This window comes from Danio aesculapii, chromosome 6 (genome assembly GCF_903798145.1).
Source record: "Danio aesculapii chromosome 6, fDanAes4.1, whole genome shotgun sequence".
In the NCBI taxonomy this organism is placed as follows: domain Eukaryota; kingdom Metazoa; phylum Chordata; class Actinopteri; order Cypriniformes; family Danionidae; genus Danio; species Danio aesculapii.
Genome location: NC_079440.1, coordinates 40,663,040 through 40,680,948, shown reverse-complemented (window position 1 = coordinate 40,680,948; position 17,909 = coordinate 40,663,040). Strand labels below are relative to the sequence as shown.

The 17,909-nt window shown below is 33.4% G+C and overlaps 1 protein-coding gene across 2 annotated transcripts in view; it reads left to right on the top strand.

Moving 5' to 3' along the window:
• The window catches only part of LOC130230870 (gamma-aminobutyric acid receptor subunit gamma-3), a 225,662-nt gene that overhangs the window by 64,440 nt on the left and 143,313 nt on the right, over positions 1 to 17,909 (top strand). For both annotated transcript variants that reach the window (XM_056460170.1, XM_056460169.1), the window contains exon 3: positions 3,849 to 3,916. In XM_056460170.1, coding sequence (XP_056316145.1) covers positions 3,849 to 3,916 — 68 coding nt within the window. The remainder of the gene's footprint in view (positions 1 to 3,848; positions 3,917 to 17,909) is intronic.

Genomic DNA, 17,909 nt, shown 5'->3' with positions numbered 1-17,909 from the left:
GTAATTAAAAGTCCTTTTCCTACAAAACAAAACATTTCAAAGTTCATATTTCTAAACATCATGCATGCAGTTTTCAACACTGACAATAATAAGAAATATTACATACAAAGTGAAGTGTCTGAAGAAAGGAGAAGTGAAAATGAAAATTCATATAAATGACATTTGAATACACTAAGAGTGTATGGGCAGTCTCATTTTAGAGATGATGTGTCCATCCATCTGCATGTGAGATTATTTAATAGATCAACCATGATAAGCTGTAATATTTCTGCATCAAATTTGATCTAGTACTATCTCTCGACAGCATGTAAGATATCAAGGCAAGTGACAGTGTTAATTCCTGCACAGATGGTGATTTTCATTTAATGCACACTCAGTGAAGAAGGCATTTAGGAAATGAGAGGGAAGATTGAAAATGTCATGCTCATATTTAAGAGTAAGCACACCTGAGGGGCTTTTGCCCACTCTAGCACTGCTGGACTGATAGAAGTGACCAAAGGTTGACTGAGGCAAAGATGCTGATGGAAAGTGGAATGTTTTTGGCTTATATTCTTCAGATTACAAATTAATGGAATAGAATAGAATAGAATAGAATAGAATAGAATAGAATAGAATAGAATAGAATAGAATAGAATGGCTACTTTTCAACCTCTTTTTTAATTTCCCTTCTTGGAAAAATCCTCCATAATCTAAAAACAATTTTTTTAAATTGTTCATTTTATGATTTTATTTGTAGTTTACACATTGCATGTTTAAACTACATTTTATTACTATGAAAATTAAAAAAGTTTGTTAAGAACACCTGAGAAAATGTGTAAAATTGTTTTAAAGAACTCAAAACCTTCATGACATTCTGGACATAGGTTTTTTTAAATATTTTTTTTTTAAATAAATTAAAAACAATTTTAGAAATTGTTTGTTATTATTGTATTATATAAATGACATATTAAAATATTATTTTATTTAATGTATATAATTACCCAAAGCTTTTCAATAAATTTTAATTCATCTCTATTCCTAAAGCACTTTTACAATGTAGATTGTGTCAAAGCAGCTTAACATAGAAGTTCTAATAAATTGCAATTCTATTGCTTATTTTGTCGTTTATACTCTAAAATATTGAGAAATTAGAAATATTTTCTTTGCAACTTGCTGAAATATGTTCATTATTTTGTATTTTTCTTTAATTTTTTATTATAGATTTTTTTTTCAAATTACATTTTGGTTAAAAATCAGTTTCAGGGTTCCCACTCTTTCATGGACACCAAATTCAAGGACTTTCAAGGAATTTTTTTAAAATCACTAATATTTTAAGTCCAGCACCTTTGTAATTCACACCTACAGCATGTAGCGCCATTGAAAGTCTTTCCTGTACTTTTCACTTACACTTAGTATTTACATTAAAATACATTAATGTTATGTTTATGTTTATTGACATGATTATATTTTGAATGTCATTTTTAAAAAATGTTGACTGTTTTAAACAGCCATTTTAAAGTCATGTTTAAAGAACATTAATACAATTAGTTGAATTCTATACTGGCAATATTCAAATGTTGTTTCTAAAGTAAAGATAGATTTTTCATTGTTCATGTATAAGATTGAAATTTAAGATTTTTAAATTAAGAATTTCTTAGTTTTTTCATTCAGGCTTTGAAAGCAGAACAGTACAATTAGTGAAATAACACCATAAACTTTAAACTCAAGCACTTTCAAGGTCCTATGTTTGTTTTTAAGTACTTTACAGGCCTTGAATTCACATGTCTGAAAATCAAGCACTTTCAAGTACTTTCAAGAAGCGTGGGAACCCTGCAGTTTCATTCATTCATTTATTCATTTTCCTTCAGCTTAGTCCTTTTATTTATCAGGGGTCGCCACAGCGGAATGAACCGCCAACTTATCCAGCATATGTTTTACGCAGCGGATGCCCTTCCAGCTGGAAACACATACATACACTCTCACATTCACTCACATACAGTACGACTAATTGAGTTTATTCAATTCACCTATAGTGCATGTCTTTAAACTGTGGAGGAAACCCCAGTGCCCGAAGGAAACCCCTGCGAACACGGGGGGAACATTCAAATTCCACACAGAAATGCCAAATGACCCAACCGGAACTTGAACCAGCAACCTTTTTTCCTTGAGGCGACAGTGCTGACCACTGAGCCATCGTGCCGTCCCAGTAACTTTCATTACTATTCAATTCTATTTTTCTTGAGAACAATTTTAGGTTCAGATCTGAAGCATTACCTTCACTGTCAACACTATATGCTTTGCTGTAATAAGAAGTTAATCATACTTGACTCTGTATTTTTGTCAGTTTGTTGTTTTTATGAAGAATAAACTTCCTTCTTTTCTTTGTCTCCAGAAAATGCTTTCCTAATGGAGGGTTGTCACACCAGGCTTTCACTCATATTGAAATGAGAATTTCAGTTTCTTTGCTCCAACTTTCCACTTCATCTCGCAGAAGTGACGAGTGCTGTTCAGCCACACTTAATGCCAATCAAACCAATATTAAATCTGTACAGTAGATAATTGTGATTGGCTACTCAGAAAGGAAAATCATTGAAGAGCTATTTCAGAAAGGAAAAATAATGTATTGTAAAGACACTTCATTCATTACTTCATTCATTAAAGTGATCAAATATAAGTTTTTTGGGGGGTTAGTAATAAGATGTTCACTCAAAAAAAATATTTTGCTGCTTGATCAAACTGCTTATTTAAAATGAGCTGAAACAACACAACTCTTTAGATTCTTTTGGGACAACTTAATTGTTTTATGTTCAATCTACTTAAATTTGTCAAGTTAACTTAAGCGATTTGTGTTGGGGCATCATGATTTATGTGAAACCCTGCATCTTTTACAGTGTTTTTTTTTTTTTTTACAGTGTTTACAGTGTTACAGTCTTAAAGGAACACTCTGTTTTTTCTTGGAAATATCTCGCTAGATGCTAATGGTCTAATCTCATTTAATGATTTATGCTAAGCTAAACCTAAAGTGCTTCCATCAGACCTGGAGATTAGCTGCATGGATTGAAAATGGTAAAACTCAACTCTCTAACTCTTGTAAAATGAGCCAAAATTTTCAAAAATCTGGAGTTTTCCTTTAAGGTTGTCTATAAGTTAGTGCGCTCCAAAAACAGTGACACAATCCACATTTAGCACATATAAGCATTCAAAACTTGCAGTTTCTCACTTCCACCATTAACAGTCAGTAATTTTCATGACAATACCACATACTTTAGCTTCTCATCAGCTGTTTAGCGTCTGAAGCTTCCCGCTTGCTACAAGATACTATTGATACTATTGAAACAAGAAACCAAGAGTGGCAGAGCTGTCAAATAAACAAACACTATAGACCATTTCAATATGACTATATCATTGTTCCATGAACAGTTCTTGCCTGTCGTCAAACTATTTCTGAACTGAAACAAGAGGTTATTCAGTCATAACTAATGTTAACACAGAAGTCATAAAAATGTATCAATATGTGGAGCTTTCTGGGTTCTTAGATGTTATGGAAATTGAATATCGAAAACAGGAAATACAATAGGACCATTGTTATTGTTTACGCTCCTCAAAATGGTATTTAATTTTGGTACCAAAATGGTACGTTCCTAAAAGGAAATTAATATAAAGTAGGAGGAGCTTCTCAATTTTACCTGCCCTATCCTCATGTTTCAGTTGAAATTCCAATGCATATTTCAAAGTATTTCAGGGGACTTTTAAGTTGCTTACACATTGGATATATTCTGTAGATAACAACAACAGAATGAAACAGTTCTGTGGCTGTATTATGAAACACTTTAACAGGGCTGATATCATCTTTCTCTCTTTCTCTGCAGTTAAACCGACTGTCATTGATGTTGACATCTACGTAAACAGCATTGGACCTGTGTCATCTATAAATATGGTGAGTGGATGCATTTCAATTAAGCTATTCTGGTTGTTGTGAGTATCTATTTTGATTGTTTTATAGGACAATATTAAAAAATATTAATAATTCTAAGCCTATTATGTTTTTTTACATAATATTTTAAAATATTTTTATTATTTTACATTAAATATTATGAAATGAAACTAACACTAAAACTATCTTATCTTATTTGCATATACTAAAACACTATAATACTAAAGTTGCATTTACAGTTGTTCCCACAGTCTTGTTTTAGTATTCATTTATATGATATTTTTGTCATAGATGATTTTTTATAAATTATTTTTTGTTTTCAATTTTAACTTATGTTATTAGTCTGTGGAATAACAACACTATTGTCCTTTTACCATATGGCTTTTCTCAGAATTTAAGTTTCCCTCATTTTCGAAGTTCGCATCTTTTATTCTGTGACTTTCCTGTTATACTTAAAGTAGAATGTGCCTTGAAGCAGTCTGTATTATAACCAATATAAAAATACAGTGTACTGTGTAGTGTACTGAAACTTGACTTGGAATACAATCAGAAATTTTGAAGAATCTCCATGCACATAGTTACGTTCCTACAAAGATCTTGGGGTTAAAAATAGGAACAAACAAGTGAAGAGGGCAGAGTATTTTAAGTTAACCAGACAACACATTCTTAATCAAAAAGTTGATCACCGTCAGGCCATCATTTTTGTTTTTTAAATCGAAAAAATATAATAATAATAATAATAATAATATTTAAAGAACATAATACAAAAACACATCAGTAAATAGTGGGAGTCCAAAGATAACAAACAAAAACGATCCAACAATTAATTTAAATGCAAACTAATTTTCCTAATGAAATAAAAAACCCCGAAAGAAAAATACATATTACTTCACTTCCACCCTGCCTACCCACAAAAACAGAAGAAAAAAGATTTAAATTAACAAAGGACACCCCACACCTTACTCATACCATACAAAAACTAATCATTCACATTATTAGTAAAGGTAGACTTGGACTGGCACAGATCAACTGAGACGTGTCATCTCCCCCCTCTCTCTCAGCTTCTGGTCCACTACAGCCAGTTTATATAGTGTGGACAATTAACCACTTAGATTTGAAACAGGTGGCAGCAATCTGCAAACAATTTAACCAGAAAGCAGAAGAAAAGAAAACACTGCAATATAGAAACTAAATAAACAAATATCACAGGATGTAACAATATACTTTTACAAAACTGCATAAACAATGAGAAAAATGTTTATTTTCAGTTGAAATTTTGCTCCGTAAATGTCTTCTTTCCATATTTCAGCCATTGTCACTTTTTAATTAAATTAAATTAAATTAAATTTAATTTAATTTAATTTAATTTAATTTAATTTAATTTAATTTAATTTAATTTAATTTAATTTAATAAATTATTGTTATTATTTTAAAATTATAAACATTTATTATAAGTGACTTGACCTATAAGTGACTTATAAGTGACTTTTGAAGAATCTCCAACCCTCCACTTTCCATGAAACAGCATAAGTAATAAGCTTTAATTTTATTCTGAACTATTCTTGTAATGTCTTCTTCTTTTTTTTTTTTGGTCAATTTCTCAACCACTCTCACTTTCTCTCTGTCACACCTTTAACAGTCCCATAGGTGACACTTTGCTGTAGGTTTGAGTTGAAAACAGGGCCACTAGTGAACCACTGCTACAGCTTTATCTCCCCTGAGGCACAGAAAAGCTTCAGGGGAAAGAAAGAAAAAAAGTAGGAAAAGTAAGAGAATATAAAGACTTGAACTTAAACTGTGACACATTGTAGAAAGCAGCTGAGGAAAAGAATCTCTCTCTTTTTTTTAGCTCTTGATATAATAGTTCTTCATAAAAATTCATAGACTGTTATAAAAAATTAAATAAAGCAGCTTCTTCTTCTCTCTTCGATGGATATCGTATATAAATGCGGACAATGGGTGACAGATCTCTTCAAATTGATGTTAAATTCCTCTAAAGCTCAATACTGTCTTTGGCTCCCCGATACATGAGATTCATCCTTGAAAATTTGAGTGCGTTTTCACTTCCAATTATTACGGTCCGGAGCTCAAAGAGCGAGAGAGAGCGGCTGGATAATGAGAAGCACCCAAAACAACCACCTGAAGAAGCAGCAGCAGCAATCGATCGCTCTGTCACCTAACAGCATTTTAAGGGCTGTTTTAAAGTCTTAAGGGACATATTTCTTAGGATTCAGTGCAGACACAAATAATAAAGGGTGTTAAAAGATTTCAAGGTCCAAATAGCAAGTTCAAGGCAAGATGCTGCCCGTGAATATCGAATAATACAATAGAATAATTAATAAGTTCTCCAATTTCTAAAGCTTTCTAAAATATTTGGTTAAAGTCAGCATGAAATCCAAATATATGTTTAGTTTTATAAGTATGTACTTTCAAGAGTTTGCACTTAACTGAATGAACCGTATTTGTTATGCTGTCCCGAGGAAGAGCTCTGAAAACGGCAAAAAAACGTAGCTCGAGGGATGTATTTGGCACTCTCCAGAAATGTATATAGTGGTACGTTTTCAGAATGAACCTGTGTTGAATGATTTGGTTATTTATAAGTATTCTTCTTACTGATTGGATAGGCGCAAGCACATGCTTCTCTTGAAATTTGTTTATAAACCTCACGTAGCAGTGTAACAATGTATCTGTGCACTTTATTGTTTTGTAAAAAAAAATTATTTGCCCTTCTTTTATCAGTACCATAAACTCCCCTTTCCTCTCGAAAATTACTTCTCTTAATTTCTGGCCACATGAAATGTTTATCAGGTAGGACTATCAGTGGATTTCTGCCCTACTTTTTTTCCTTTTCAAGCTTACTTCATTTTGTTAGCAACACCCATATTTCAAGGATCCAATCGCTTTCCAAAGGAAGAAATTATGCACTGTCCTACATTTCAGGACCGTTTCAATTGGATGGACAGTTCAAGTCAGAATTTTTAGCCTTCTAAATTATCATCCCCCTGTATAGTTTCCCCCAATTTTTAACGGAGAGAAGTTTTTTTTCAACACATTTCTAAACATTTTTAATAACTTATTTATATTAACTGATTTCTTTTATCTTTGCCATGATGACAGTACATAGTATTTACTAGATATTTTTCAAGATACTAGTATTCAGCTTAAAGTGTAATTTAAAGACTTAGCTAGGTTAATTAGGGGAATTAGGCAAATCATTATATAAAAGTGGTTTGTTCTAGACACTTAAAAATATTGTTTGAGAGGGTTAATAATATTGACCTTAAAATAGTTTTTTTTAATCAAAACTTTTATTACAATTTTTATTCTAGCCAAATTAAAACAAATACAACTTTCTCCAGAAGAAAAAAATATTACAGGTACAATATTACAATACTGTGAAAAGTCCCTTGGTCTGTTAAAGATCATTTGAGAAATATTTGAAAAAGAAAAGAAAAATCACAGGAGGGCTAATCATTTTGTCTTTAGTATGTCACGATATGGCAAAAATCGTAACTTCCAGTTCATGGTGACTTCATGGCATAAAACAGCTACTAGGCTGCGGGATTTTATAAGTGACAATATGCAGAAATGCTGTGTAAAAAAAGTTTATCCAATCTTATTCATATATAATAAGAATGTTAGCATGGGATTTATGAATATACAGTGTGAGATGTCTACAATTCATTAACCTTAGGCAAAGTATGATCAGTGTGAGTGTGCTTATAGATAAAGCAGGATTCTGTTTAACTGAGGTTTAGGATGATCCAAGGTTAACAGTTTCAAGTGTGAAAAACCCTTTTAAAATATAGAATATATAAATATTAGGAGTCTCATTTTTAGAACTAATAAAGCCCATTATTTTTAATGATTATTTTTCTGTTTAATTTGCAAGTACTGTATAAGGATCTCTTTTTAGCCTTAAGATGTTTTGTGAATATGAGCTCAGACATTAATAAGATGTGTCAAAAGTAACTTGTAAAAGTAACCTCTTTTTAAAAAGCAAAAAAGCCCAAAACGGATTGGTGAAAACAGTGTTTTTGCCTGCAGCGTCTGGCATTTTTTTTAGACTGACATTTGAATAGAACAGAGGTCGTGACCCCAGTCATGCATATTCACATCCTTTATTTGCATATTCAGGTGAAACAACTAGCAACAAAAAATAAGGTTTCATTCCTCAGAGGAATTTGGCATTCGGGTTGGCATGAATGGAAGTCAATTAACATGAGATATCCAACTATCTTCCTATCTTTTCATTTCTGTTTATTGCACAGGGTTTTATGAGTTGTCAGAATGCGAGGAACATTTAAATGTGCTTACAGTAATCTATTATCTGGTGCTCTATGGCACCGTGTCTCTCCATCTCCCAATATCTCATTTATTGTCGTTGACAATTTCATTTTCTAGAAATGCTGCACACAATAACGTTGTCAGGCAGGTTATTTGCACATCTGTGATACCCATGACCAGCTCAGCCAACAAAGCAAATTTCATTTTTTATTTTCTGCAGCTGGTCTTCACGCCGTCCTCCATAGTAAATAAAAAGTGTTTTGCATAACAAAGAAAAAAACGGTTAGTTTTTAGAACTATATAAATGAAATATACAGGGTTTGTTGCCAATACTTTATGTAAGATATTTAAAGGATAGTTACTACAGTTACTAGGTTGTAGGTGACTTTTTTTCTTCTTGTAGAAATTTATAGCTGAAACTGTGGTCCTTGGAGATTCACGCACCATTACCACATGCACATTGTTGATTGTTGATTGTTGATTATTGCACATTGTTGTATTATTTGAAATTTTGATTTAAAATAATAACAATAATAATGAATTAGGGTTCTTTATCAAGTGTATCTGTGTAAAATGTAAATGTAAAATGTGTATGTTATATCATTTAAAAAATATTTATAGACCATTTCAATGTGGTCATGTCATTGGCCCATGAATGTTTCCTGCTTGGTATACAACTATCTCATGACTGTAACAAGAGGAAATTCAATCATAACTTAATCTTAAAACATCTAATATAACATTATGTATCAATATGTGGCTCCTTTTGGATTCTCGAAAGCTATAGAAATTAAAAATGTTTTGGTTGTTCTGCAGTCAAACAGCATCTTCAAGAAGTTTTACTCTGCAAGTCCAAATGAGTCTAAAACAAGTCTGATTTGAGATAGAGCTGTCCTATATTTTGTTTTTAGTAAGGGCAGTGACTAGTTTTAGTTGAAAATCTTGTTTTAGGGTCTTGAATAGATCCTGAGGTCTCACCTGCCCTGACCAGCTTGAAAGTATTACCCAAAGACAAAGGTACAGTCGTTGGGACCCTGCCTTTAGCAATAGCATCACTTTGGCTCAGCCAGTGCTCAGAGAGCAAGAGGTTTCAGAGTCTCTCACACCCTAGCTAAAGTTTTTTAAGAGTTGGATATATTTACAGTTGAAGTCAGAATTATTAGCCACACTGAATTATTAGCCCCCCTGTTTATTTCTTTATTTCTTCCAATTTCTGTTTAACGGAGAGAAGATTTTTTCAACACATTTATAAACATAATAGTTTTAATAACTCATCTCTAATAACTGATTTATTTTATCTTTGTCATGATGACAGTAAATAATATTTGCCTAGATATTTTTTAAGACACTTCTATACAGCTTAAAGTGACATTTAAAAGCTTAACTAGGTTAATTAGATTGACCAGGCAGGTTAGAGTAATTAGGCAAGTTATTGTATAATGATGGTTTGTTCTGTGGACTAACAGAAAAAAATAGCTTAAAGGGGCTAATCATTTTGACCTTAGAATATTTATTTAAAAATTTAAAACTGCTTTTACTCTAGCCGAAATAAACCAAATAAGACTTTCTCCAGAAGAAAAAAATATGATCAGACATACTGTGAAAATGTCCTTGCTCTGTCAAACATAATTTGTGAAATATATAAAAAAAAAAAAGGGGGGGGATGGGGGGGCTAATAATTCTGACTTCAACTGTAGACATGTTCTATCACATTGTTAGACGGTCAAACTTGTTAAACGGTTTGATTTTGTCTTTCTATTGTTTTCAATTAAAGTTTTATTGATAACCGTAGTTTAAGTCCCAATTCCCACTATTAACTAATAACTACTGGCTAATTACCTTTATATTGCTAACTTACTGGCTGTTTATTAGTACTTATATAAAGTATCTTATTCTACACCCAGCTATTAATAAGCACAAATGAACAGTTTATTGAGCTAAAATAGCTAATTAATGGTTTGTTAAAAATGAGAATTGTACCATGAAATAAAATGTCACCATTTAACTTAAAGTACAATGATTTTAGAAAATATATGATTTTAATTTGATATAATACTATTAATTTATTAATTTACCATGGCAGTGATATTTTAATACTATTATTACCGCATTGTACAAAAACAGGATAAATAAGATGAGTGTTACCAGCCTGATCTCACGAGAAAACATAAGTATTTTACGTTTTGTCAGTTTAGTGGCAAATTCATATGAATTCGTATGAGTTCAGTCGTATGAAATTTGAACGATTTTAAAAAGGAGGCGTGGCACCTAACCTACGAATTCATACGAATTAGCCACTAAATCAAAAAGTTACGAATTGCCTTGAGATTGTGTTGGTGTTACAATTATTATAGTTACATCCACATCACTCAACTTTGCCAACTGACCAATTTACAATATTAACTAAATAACATTCATTCATTCATTTTCCTTCGGCTCATTGCCTTATTTGTCAGGGGTCGCCACAGCGGAATGAACCACCAACTATTCCAGCATATGCTTTACGCAGCGGATACCCTTCCAGCCGCAGTACTGGGAAACTCCTATACACTCTCTCATTCACACAAAGACTCATACACTACAGCCAATTTTGTTTACCCAATTCACTTATATTGCATGTCTTTGGACTGTGGGGGAAACCAGAGCACCCAGAGGAAACCCATGCGAACGTGAGAACATGCTAACTCCACACAGAAACACCAACTGGCCAATCTGGGACTCGAACCAGCGACATTCTTGCTGTGAGGCGACAATGCTAACCACTAAGCCACCCTGCCGCCATTAAATAACAAAGCATAATAAATGAAATATGTGGGGCTACTGAATCAGGGTCTGGTGCCTCATCATCATCCTCATGCTTAACTCCTGCTGTTTTATTTTTCTTTTGTTGAGCCGCTGCTTAATGAAATTGTGTGGAAACAGTAGAAGAAACTCCTCCGCATCAGCAGCTCTGGGTCCAGTGGGAGGGTTTTGGTTGCGCTGTGGAACTGAACCACTAAATGCTCTTCTAGCGTCATCATGCTGCGAGAGTCGAGTCTGACGTTCAGGGAAATTGCAACCCTTATGAAGCAGGTTTTAGAATGTTTGAGGAAAATAATCATTATTTTAGAGAAAAAAGTATGCAGTCACGTCAAACAACCAATTATAGTCTAAGCAGGGGCTTTGGCCGGCAGGTTGCACTGAAACCTGCTTTAACAAATGCACATCAATTCATTCATTCATTCATTCATTCATTCATTCATCTTTTCGGCTTAGTCCCTTCATTAATCAGGGGTCGTCACAGCAAAATGAACCATCAACTTATCCAGCATATGTTTTACACAGCGGATGCCCTTTCAACCACAACCCAACACTCTTACATTAACACTTATACACAACAGCCAATTTTAGCTCATTCAATTCACCTATAGCGCATGTCTTTGGACTGTGGGGAAAACCGGAGCACCCTGAGAAACACGGGGAGAACATGCCAGCTGACCCAGCTAGGGCTCGAACCAGTGATTTTCTTGCTGTGAGGCGATCATGCTACCCACTGCACCACCGTGCTGCACCCCAAATGCGCATCCAGAAGGGAATAATGCTAATATGTAGGGGAGAGCAGGAAGAAAAGTACCATTTTTCATAAAAAATATTTTTAAAAGATACAATTTTAGACAGAAATATATTTTTGCTGTGGTTACTAGCTCATAAGTGTGGTCTATCAATATCTGGTTGTATTTTGAACAAATGTAGAACAACTTCAAAATAATTTCACTTTCAACATAAAAAAAAATGCACATTGTGACTATGAGTGGGTCAAAAGTAACACAGCAATATTTGCAAGATTTACTGGCTTAATCTTGTTTATTTGAAATATATCTGATTATGACCCTAATAATTCACTGCAAACATATGTTGTCCCTTAATATTAAACTACATTTTCATTCTAAATTTCAGTTCCATCAAATATTTCAAAAGCAACCCAACAATGCAAAATGTTTACATTTTCTACAAATTTTAAACATTTGTTTAATATTATTGGCAAAATGCATTAATTTTTATAAAACATATGAATCAAAACACTGAAAAATCTAATGTGGAAGTGAAAAATAAGGTATGGTTATTAGCAGTGGGACATAAATAACAATGTTACTGTTGTCCCCACAGGAACTCTTGCCATTAAAACCTGATTCACTTTAAAACTGAAAAATTCAGACATCAGAAACTTAAGGATGAGTTATTGCACTAAATAAGCTGTAGATTGATACTTACTGTCATGCAGGAAAAGAGAAACACAACTTGGAATAAAAAATAAATGCTACAATAATTTACTTTTTGCGCTTAAAAAAGGAAATTTGGTCCCAAAATCAGGTGATATTTGGCAGCTCCATCTAAGGTTGCATGCAGAATGTGCTATTATTGCCTGGAAAACAAATGTTGTCAAAGCTTCTTGAAAATCGATTCGTTACTTTCGCCCCATGTTACATTCATTCCCTCTCTCCACTGTGTATGACTGTAATGTTTGTAATGTATGTATGTATGTATGTATGTATGTATGTATGTATGTATGTATGTATGTATGTATGTATGTATGTATGTATGTATGTATACATGCATGTATGTATGTATGTATGTATCTATGTATGTATGTATGTATGTATGTATATATGTATGCATGTATGTATGTATGTATGTATGTATGTACAGTATGTATGTATGTATGTATGTATGTATGTATGTATGTATGTATGTATGTATGTATGTATGTATGTATGCATGTATGTATGTATGTATGTATGTACAGTATGTATGTATGTATGTATGTATGTATGTATGTATGTATGTATGTATGTATGTATGTATGCATGTATGTATGTATGTATGTATGTATGTATGTATGTATGTATGTACAGTATGTATGTATGTATGTATGTATGTATGTATGTATGTATGTATGTATGTATGCATGTATGCATGTATGCATGTATGCATGTATGTATGTGTACAACGTTTACACCAAACTGGTCTCAAACTGGGTTCCTGGAGGGCCGCAGCTCCACACAGTTTTGCTCCAACCCTAATCAAACACAGCTGATCCAAATAATCAAGGTGTTTAAGACTACTATAAGCCTGTGTGAGTTGGAGCTGGTTAGAGCTAAACTATGCAGGGCTGCGGCCCTCCAGCAACTGAGTTTGAGACCATTGATTTACACAGTAATAAATGTCCCTTTCAACAAAAACCTTATTACATTTGGGTCAGTATTTTTTTAACATATTAGGCTAATAAAGTGTGTACATCTTCATATTTTAGAATAGTTTCTCTAATGTTGCTATTTATTTAAAAAAAATGATTCTATTATTATTATTATTATTATTATTATTATTATTATTATTATTATTAGTAGTAGTAGTAGTAGTAGTAGTAGTAGTAGTAGTAGTAGTAGTACTAGTAGTAGTAGTAGTAGTAGTAGTAGTAGCAGTAGTACAAATATATTTTAATTAATATAAAAAACTTCACCAAGAAGATTATATATAAAATATATATTTTTAATTATTAAAGTGCATTGCATAAATAAAGATACATTTTTGTTGAAATATGGGTAATTTGTATGTTTGTAATGCAGCTATTTATTTAGTTAATATTTAGTAAACAACAGCCACAAAAACACTAATAATAATAATAATAATAATAATAATAATAATAATAATAATAATAATAATAATAATAATAATTACTAAATTCACAATATAATATCATTTAATAAAACTATAAAAATACACTGAAATGTAATTAATATATAAATATAAATGTTTAAAGGTTGTAATATATTATTATTATTCATTATAAAATTGCATTGCAGATACAATTTAAATGATTAATTATTTGATATTATGAATGTATTTTATTATGAAGATATGTAACCTGATACTATTTGATTATTATTATTAGTGAATACATGCTATTTGTTTATTATATATTATATTTATGACTTTATTAAATATTGTAATTGTGCAACCCATTTTTGTACACCCTGTAAACACTAATAATAGTCTGTATATCCTGCTTTACTTATTTGTGTAATTATCTCTAATGGAATACATCATTTATGTACAATACTTAAATAAATACAAACCAATTATCAGCTAACTACCAAATTGGCTTTACTTGTAATGGACAGGAAATACTGTGTGTAATTTACCTGCTATTAAATCAAGCCTTTAATATTATTCAAGTTCATGCTGTGATTGTAGATTAGCAAAATAGAGCTTAATAATTGGCATGCAGAAGATGTGCCAAAAGCATTGTCAATCTCTCTCAATCTCTCTCATTATCTTTAGTGTTTGTGGCTGCTCTGTATTTATGGTGGTGAACACATTTAATGTGACATTGATTGTTGTCTTATAAACAGGTCTTTATTTGTATTTGTCGTTATTCTGATAAACTGAATAAATTTTTATTACATGTATGGCTGCATGATTTTCCCCCCAGATTTTATAAAAACCACCATTCATTCATTCATTCATTCATTCATTCATTCATTCATTCATTCATTCATTCATTCAATCAATCATTTATTCATTCATTCGTTCGTTCGTTCGTTCGTTCGTTCGTTCGTTCGTTCGTTCGTTCGTTCGTTCGTTCGTTCGTTCGTTCGTTCGTTCGTTCGTTCGTTCGTTCGTTCGTTCGTTCATTCATTCATTCATTCATTCATTCATTCATTCATTCATTCATTCTTTTTATTTTTGAATAAAAAAGCTAGCAAATGTTACAATTGGACACATTCATGCCAACAAATGCCAACAGTGACAACAAATAATTAACTAACTGCTTGATGGTGCTCCAGATTAAAGGTGTAGTTCACGCAAAAATGACAAATTAATGTTCATTTATTCACCCTCAGGCTATCCAATGTACAATGTACAAAACCCACATGAACATGGGGAGAACATGCAACCGAGGCTCGAACCAGCGACCTTCTTGCTGTGAGGCGATTGTCCTACCCACTGTAAAATAAAAGAAAATGTACAAGCAGGTTTTTGTACTGTAATATACAACACCAACCAAGACAATACGCCACTTTAAGTTTATAATATCACTTCACTATTAAAAATGTTAATAAAAGTCACTTTCGAACTTTTCCAAAGTAAAATTTGTTGGAATAAAGATCTAGGTTTCATAATGCAATTCAAATGCATAAATAAACGTAAATAATTAATAAATAAAAACATGAATCACAAAATACAGAAAACTGTTCATTTACAGATATACACTCACCGGCCACTTTATTGGGTACACCTTACTAGTACTGGACTGGACCCCCTTTTGCCCTCAGAACTGCACATCCATGATACATGTCAGCTGCACATCCATGATGTGAATGTCCCGTTCCATCACATCTGGATTGAGATCTGGTGACTGTCGAGGGCGATTGAGTACAGTGAACTCACTGTCATGTTCAAATAACCAGTCGGAGATGATTTGCTCTTTATGACATGGCGCGTTATCCTGCTGGCAGTAGCCATCAGAAGAAGGGTACACTGTGGTCATAAAGTGATGGACATGGTCAGCAACAATACTCTGGTAAGCTGCAGCGTTGACACAATGCTCAATTGGTACTAATGGGCCCAAAGTGTGCCAAGAAAATATGTCCCACACCATTACACCACCACCACCAACTTGAACTGTTGATACAAGGCAGGATGGATCCATGCTTTCATGTTGTTGACACTAAATTCTGACCCTGCCATCCGAATGTCGCAGCAGAAATCAAGACTCATCAGAGCAGGCAACATACTTCCAATCTTCTATTGTTCAATTTTGGTGAGCCTGTGTGAATTGTAGCCTCAGTTTCCCGTTCTTAGCTGACAGGAGTGGCACCCGGTGTGGTTTTCTGCTGCTGTAGCCATTCCATCTCAAGGTTAGATGTGTTGTGCGTTAAGAGATGCTCTTCTGCATACCTCGGTAGTAACGAGTGGTTATTTGAGTTACTGTTGCCTTTCTATCAGCTTGAAGTCTGGCCATTCTCCTCTGACTTCTGGCACCAACAAGGCATTTGTTCCCACAGAACTACTGCTCAATGCATATTTTCTCTTTTTTGGACCATTCTCTGTAATTCCTAGAGATGGTTGTGTGTGAAAATCCCAGTAGATCAGCAGTTTCTGAAATACTCAGACCAGCCCGTCTGGCACCAACAACCATGCCACATTCAAAGTCACATAAGTCACCTTTCTTCCCCGTTCTGATGCTTGGTTTGAACTGCAGCAGATTGTCTAGACCTTGTCTAAATGCCTAAATGCATTGAGTTGCTGCCATGTGATTGGTTGATTCAAAATTTGCATTAACGAGCAGTTAGACAGGCGTACCTAATAAAGTGTCCAGTGAGTGTATTTTTACAGTGCAGAAAGTGTGTTCTTATGTGTACTTCTTACACAAAGTTAGCAAATACATTCCTTGTAAGATAAAAAAACAAGCCCTAAATAAGCGTCTATGGAAGAGTTTCTCACTTACACATCTGCTTCTTGCCATGTTTTTTTCCACCACGGCTCCAGTAGAAAAGCATTTACACAATAAATGAAAGGCCTTGGTGGGAAAATTGAGGATAGACAGGGTCAATTTCCCCCAACACGGCAGGTCGCTTTTAGCCGCACATAATTCTCCGTGTGCCATTTAAAATCCCAAGGATTATAGGTAACAATTATATGAAAGAATGTGGGGATTAGTCAGAGCTGCAGATCATCACCATCACAAGACGCAGGTAATGCCAGCAGAAACAGCCAAAGGTCCTGGAGCTTCTTTGTCCAGCTCACAACTCCCTATAGAAGAGGTGAAAAGGTTTAAGCTCCACTCATCTTGTGTGCGACTGGGAGTCTGGTCACACCTGACTGACCTCAGACCTGCTCTTTCAGCTAAGTATTGATCTCTTCCTCCGCTTGCTCTTCCTTCCTGCTCACCTGTTACAGATTGCAGTTCTTTCCGAGGGAGAGACAATGGCTCCTTTGCAATCGCTTCAACCCAACCGCCCAAGAAGCATGCTGATTATGATTGAAAATTGCAGCCTTAGATTTTTATACCCACCTGCTGGATACATTTAGAGATGGTGTGGGATCAGTAAACACCGTGCTTATGAGTAGGGTTGATACTTATTATATGCCTATATGTACGGTCCATAAAATTAATTACATTTTAACTTACATTTAACAAGAAATTATCCATAACACTTTACCATTAGCTCCACATAATTATCCAAATGTTGTTCCGATTTCTCAAACACAATCTGAAGAAACATTTTCATACTGATGAAGGGTTTGTGAGTTCTCAGCTTGTATTGCATCATTTAAAGATTATCATTTTCTGATTTCCTTTGTTGATTTTGTCTTTATTGTTAGTTATTTTTTGTGTTTTAATATTAAAAGCAGCATTGTTTGGATGTTTAGTTACTATGTTCCGCATAAGTTAGACTTTTGTATTTTGCAAGATACACTACTAGAATTCCGCATGAAGTGCAATTTAAAGGCTTAAATAGGTACTTTCGTTAGGTTAGGTTAGTTTAATTATGCCAGTCATTGACAATATTGTTTTCTTCCAAAGACAATCGACAGTAAATACGAAATAAAAGTTTCTTAAGGAGGCTAATAATATTGATCTTAATAAAAAAAAATCTATCTTTATTCCAGCTAAGCAAAACGAACTACCACTTTCTCTAGAACAACGTTTCTCAATCCTGGTCCT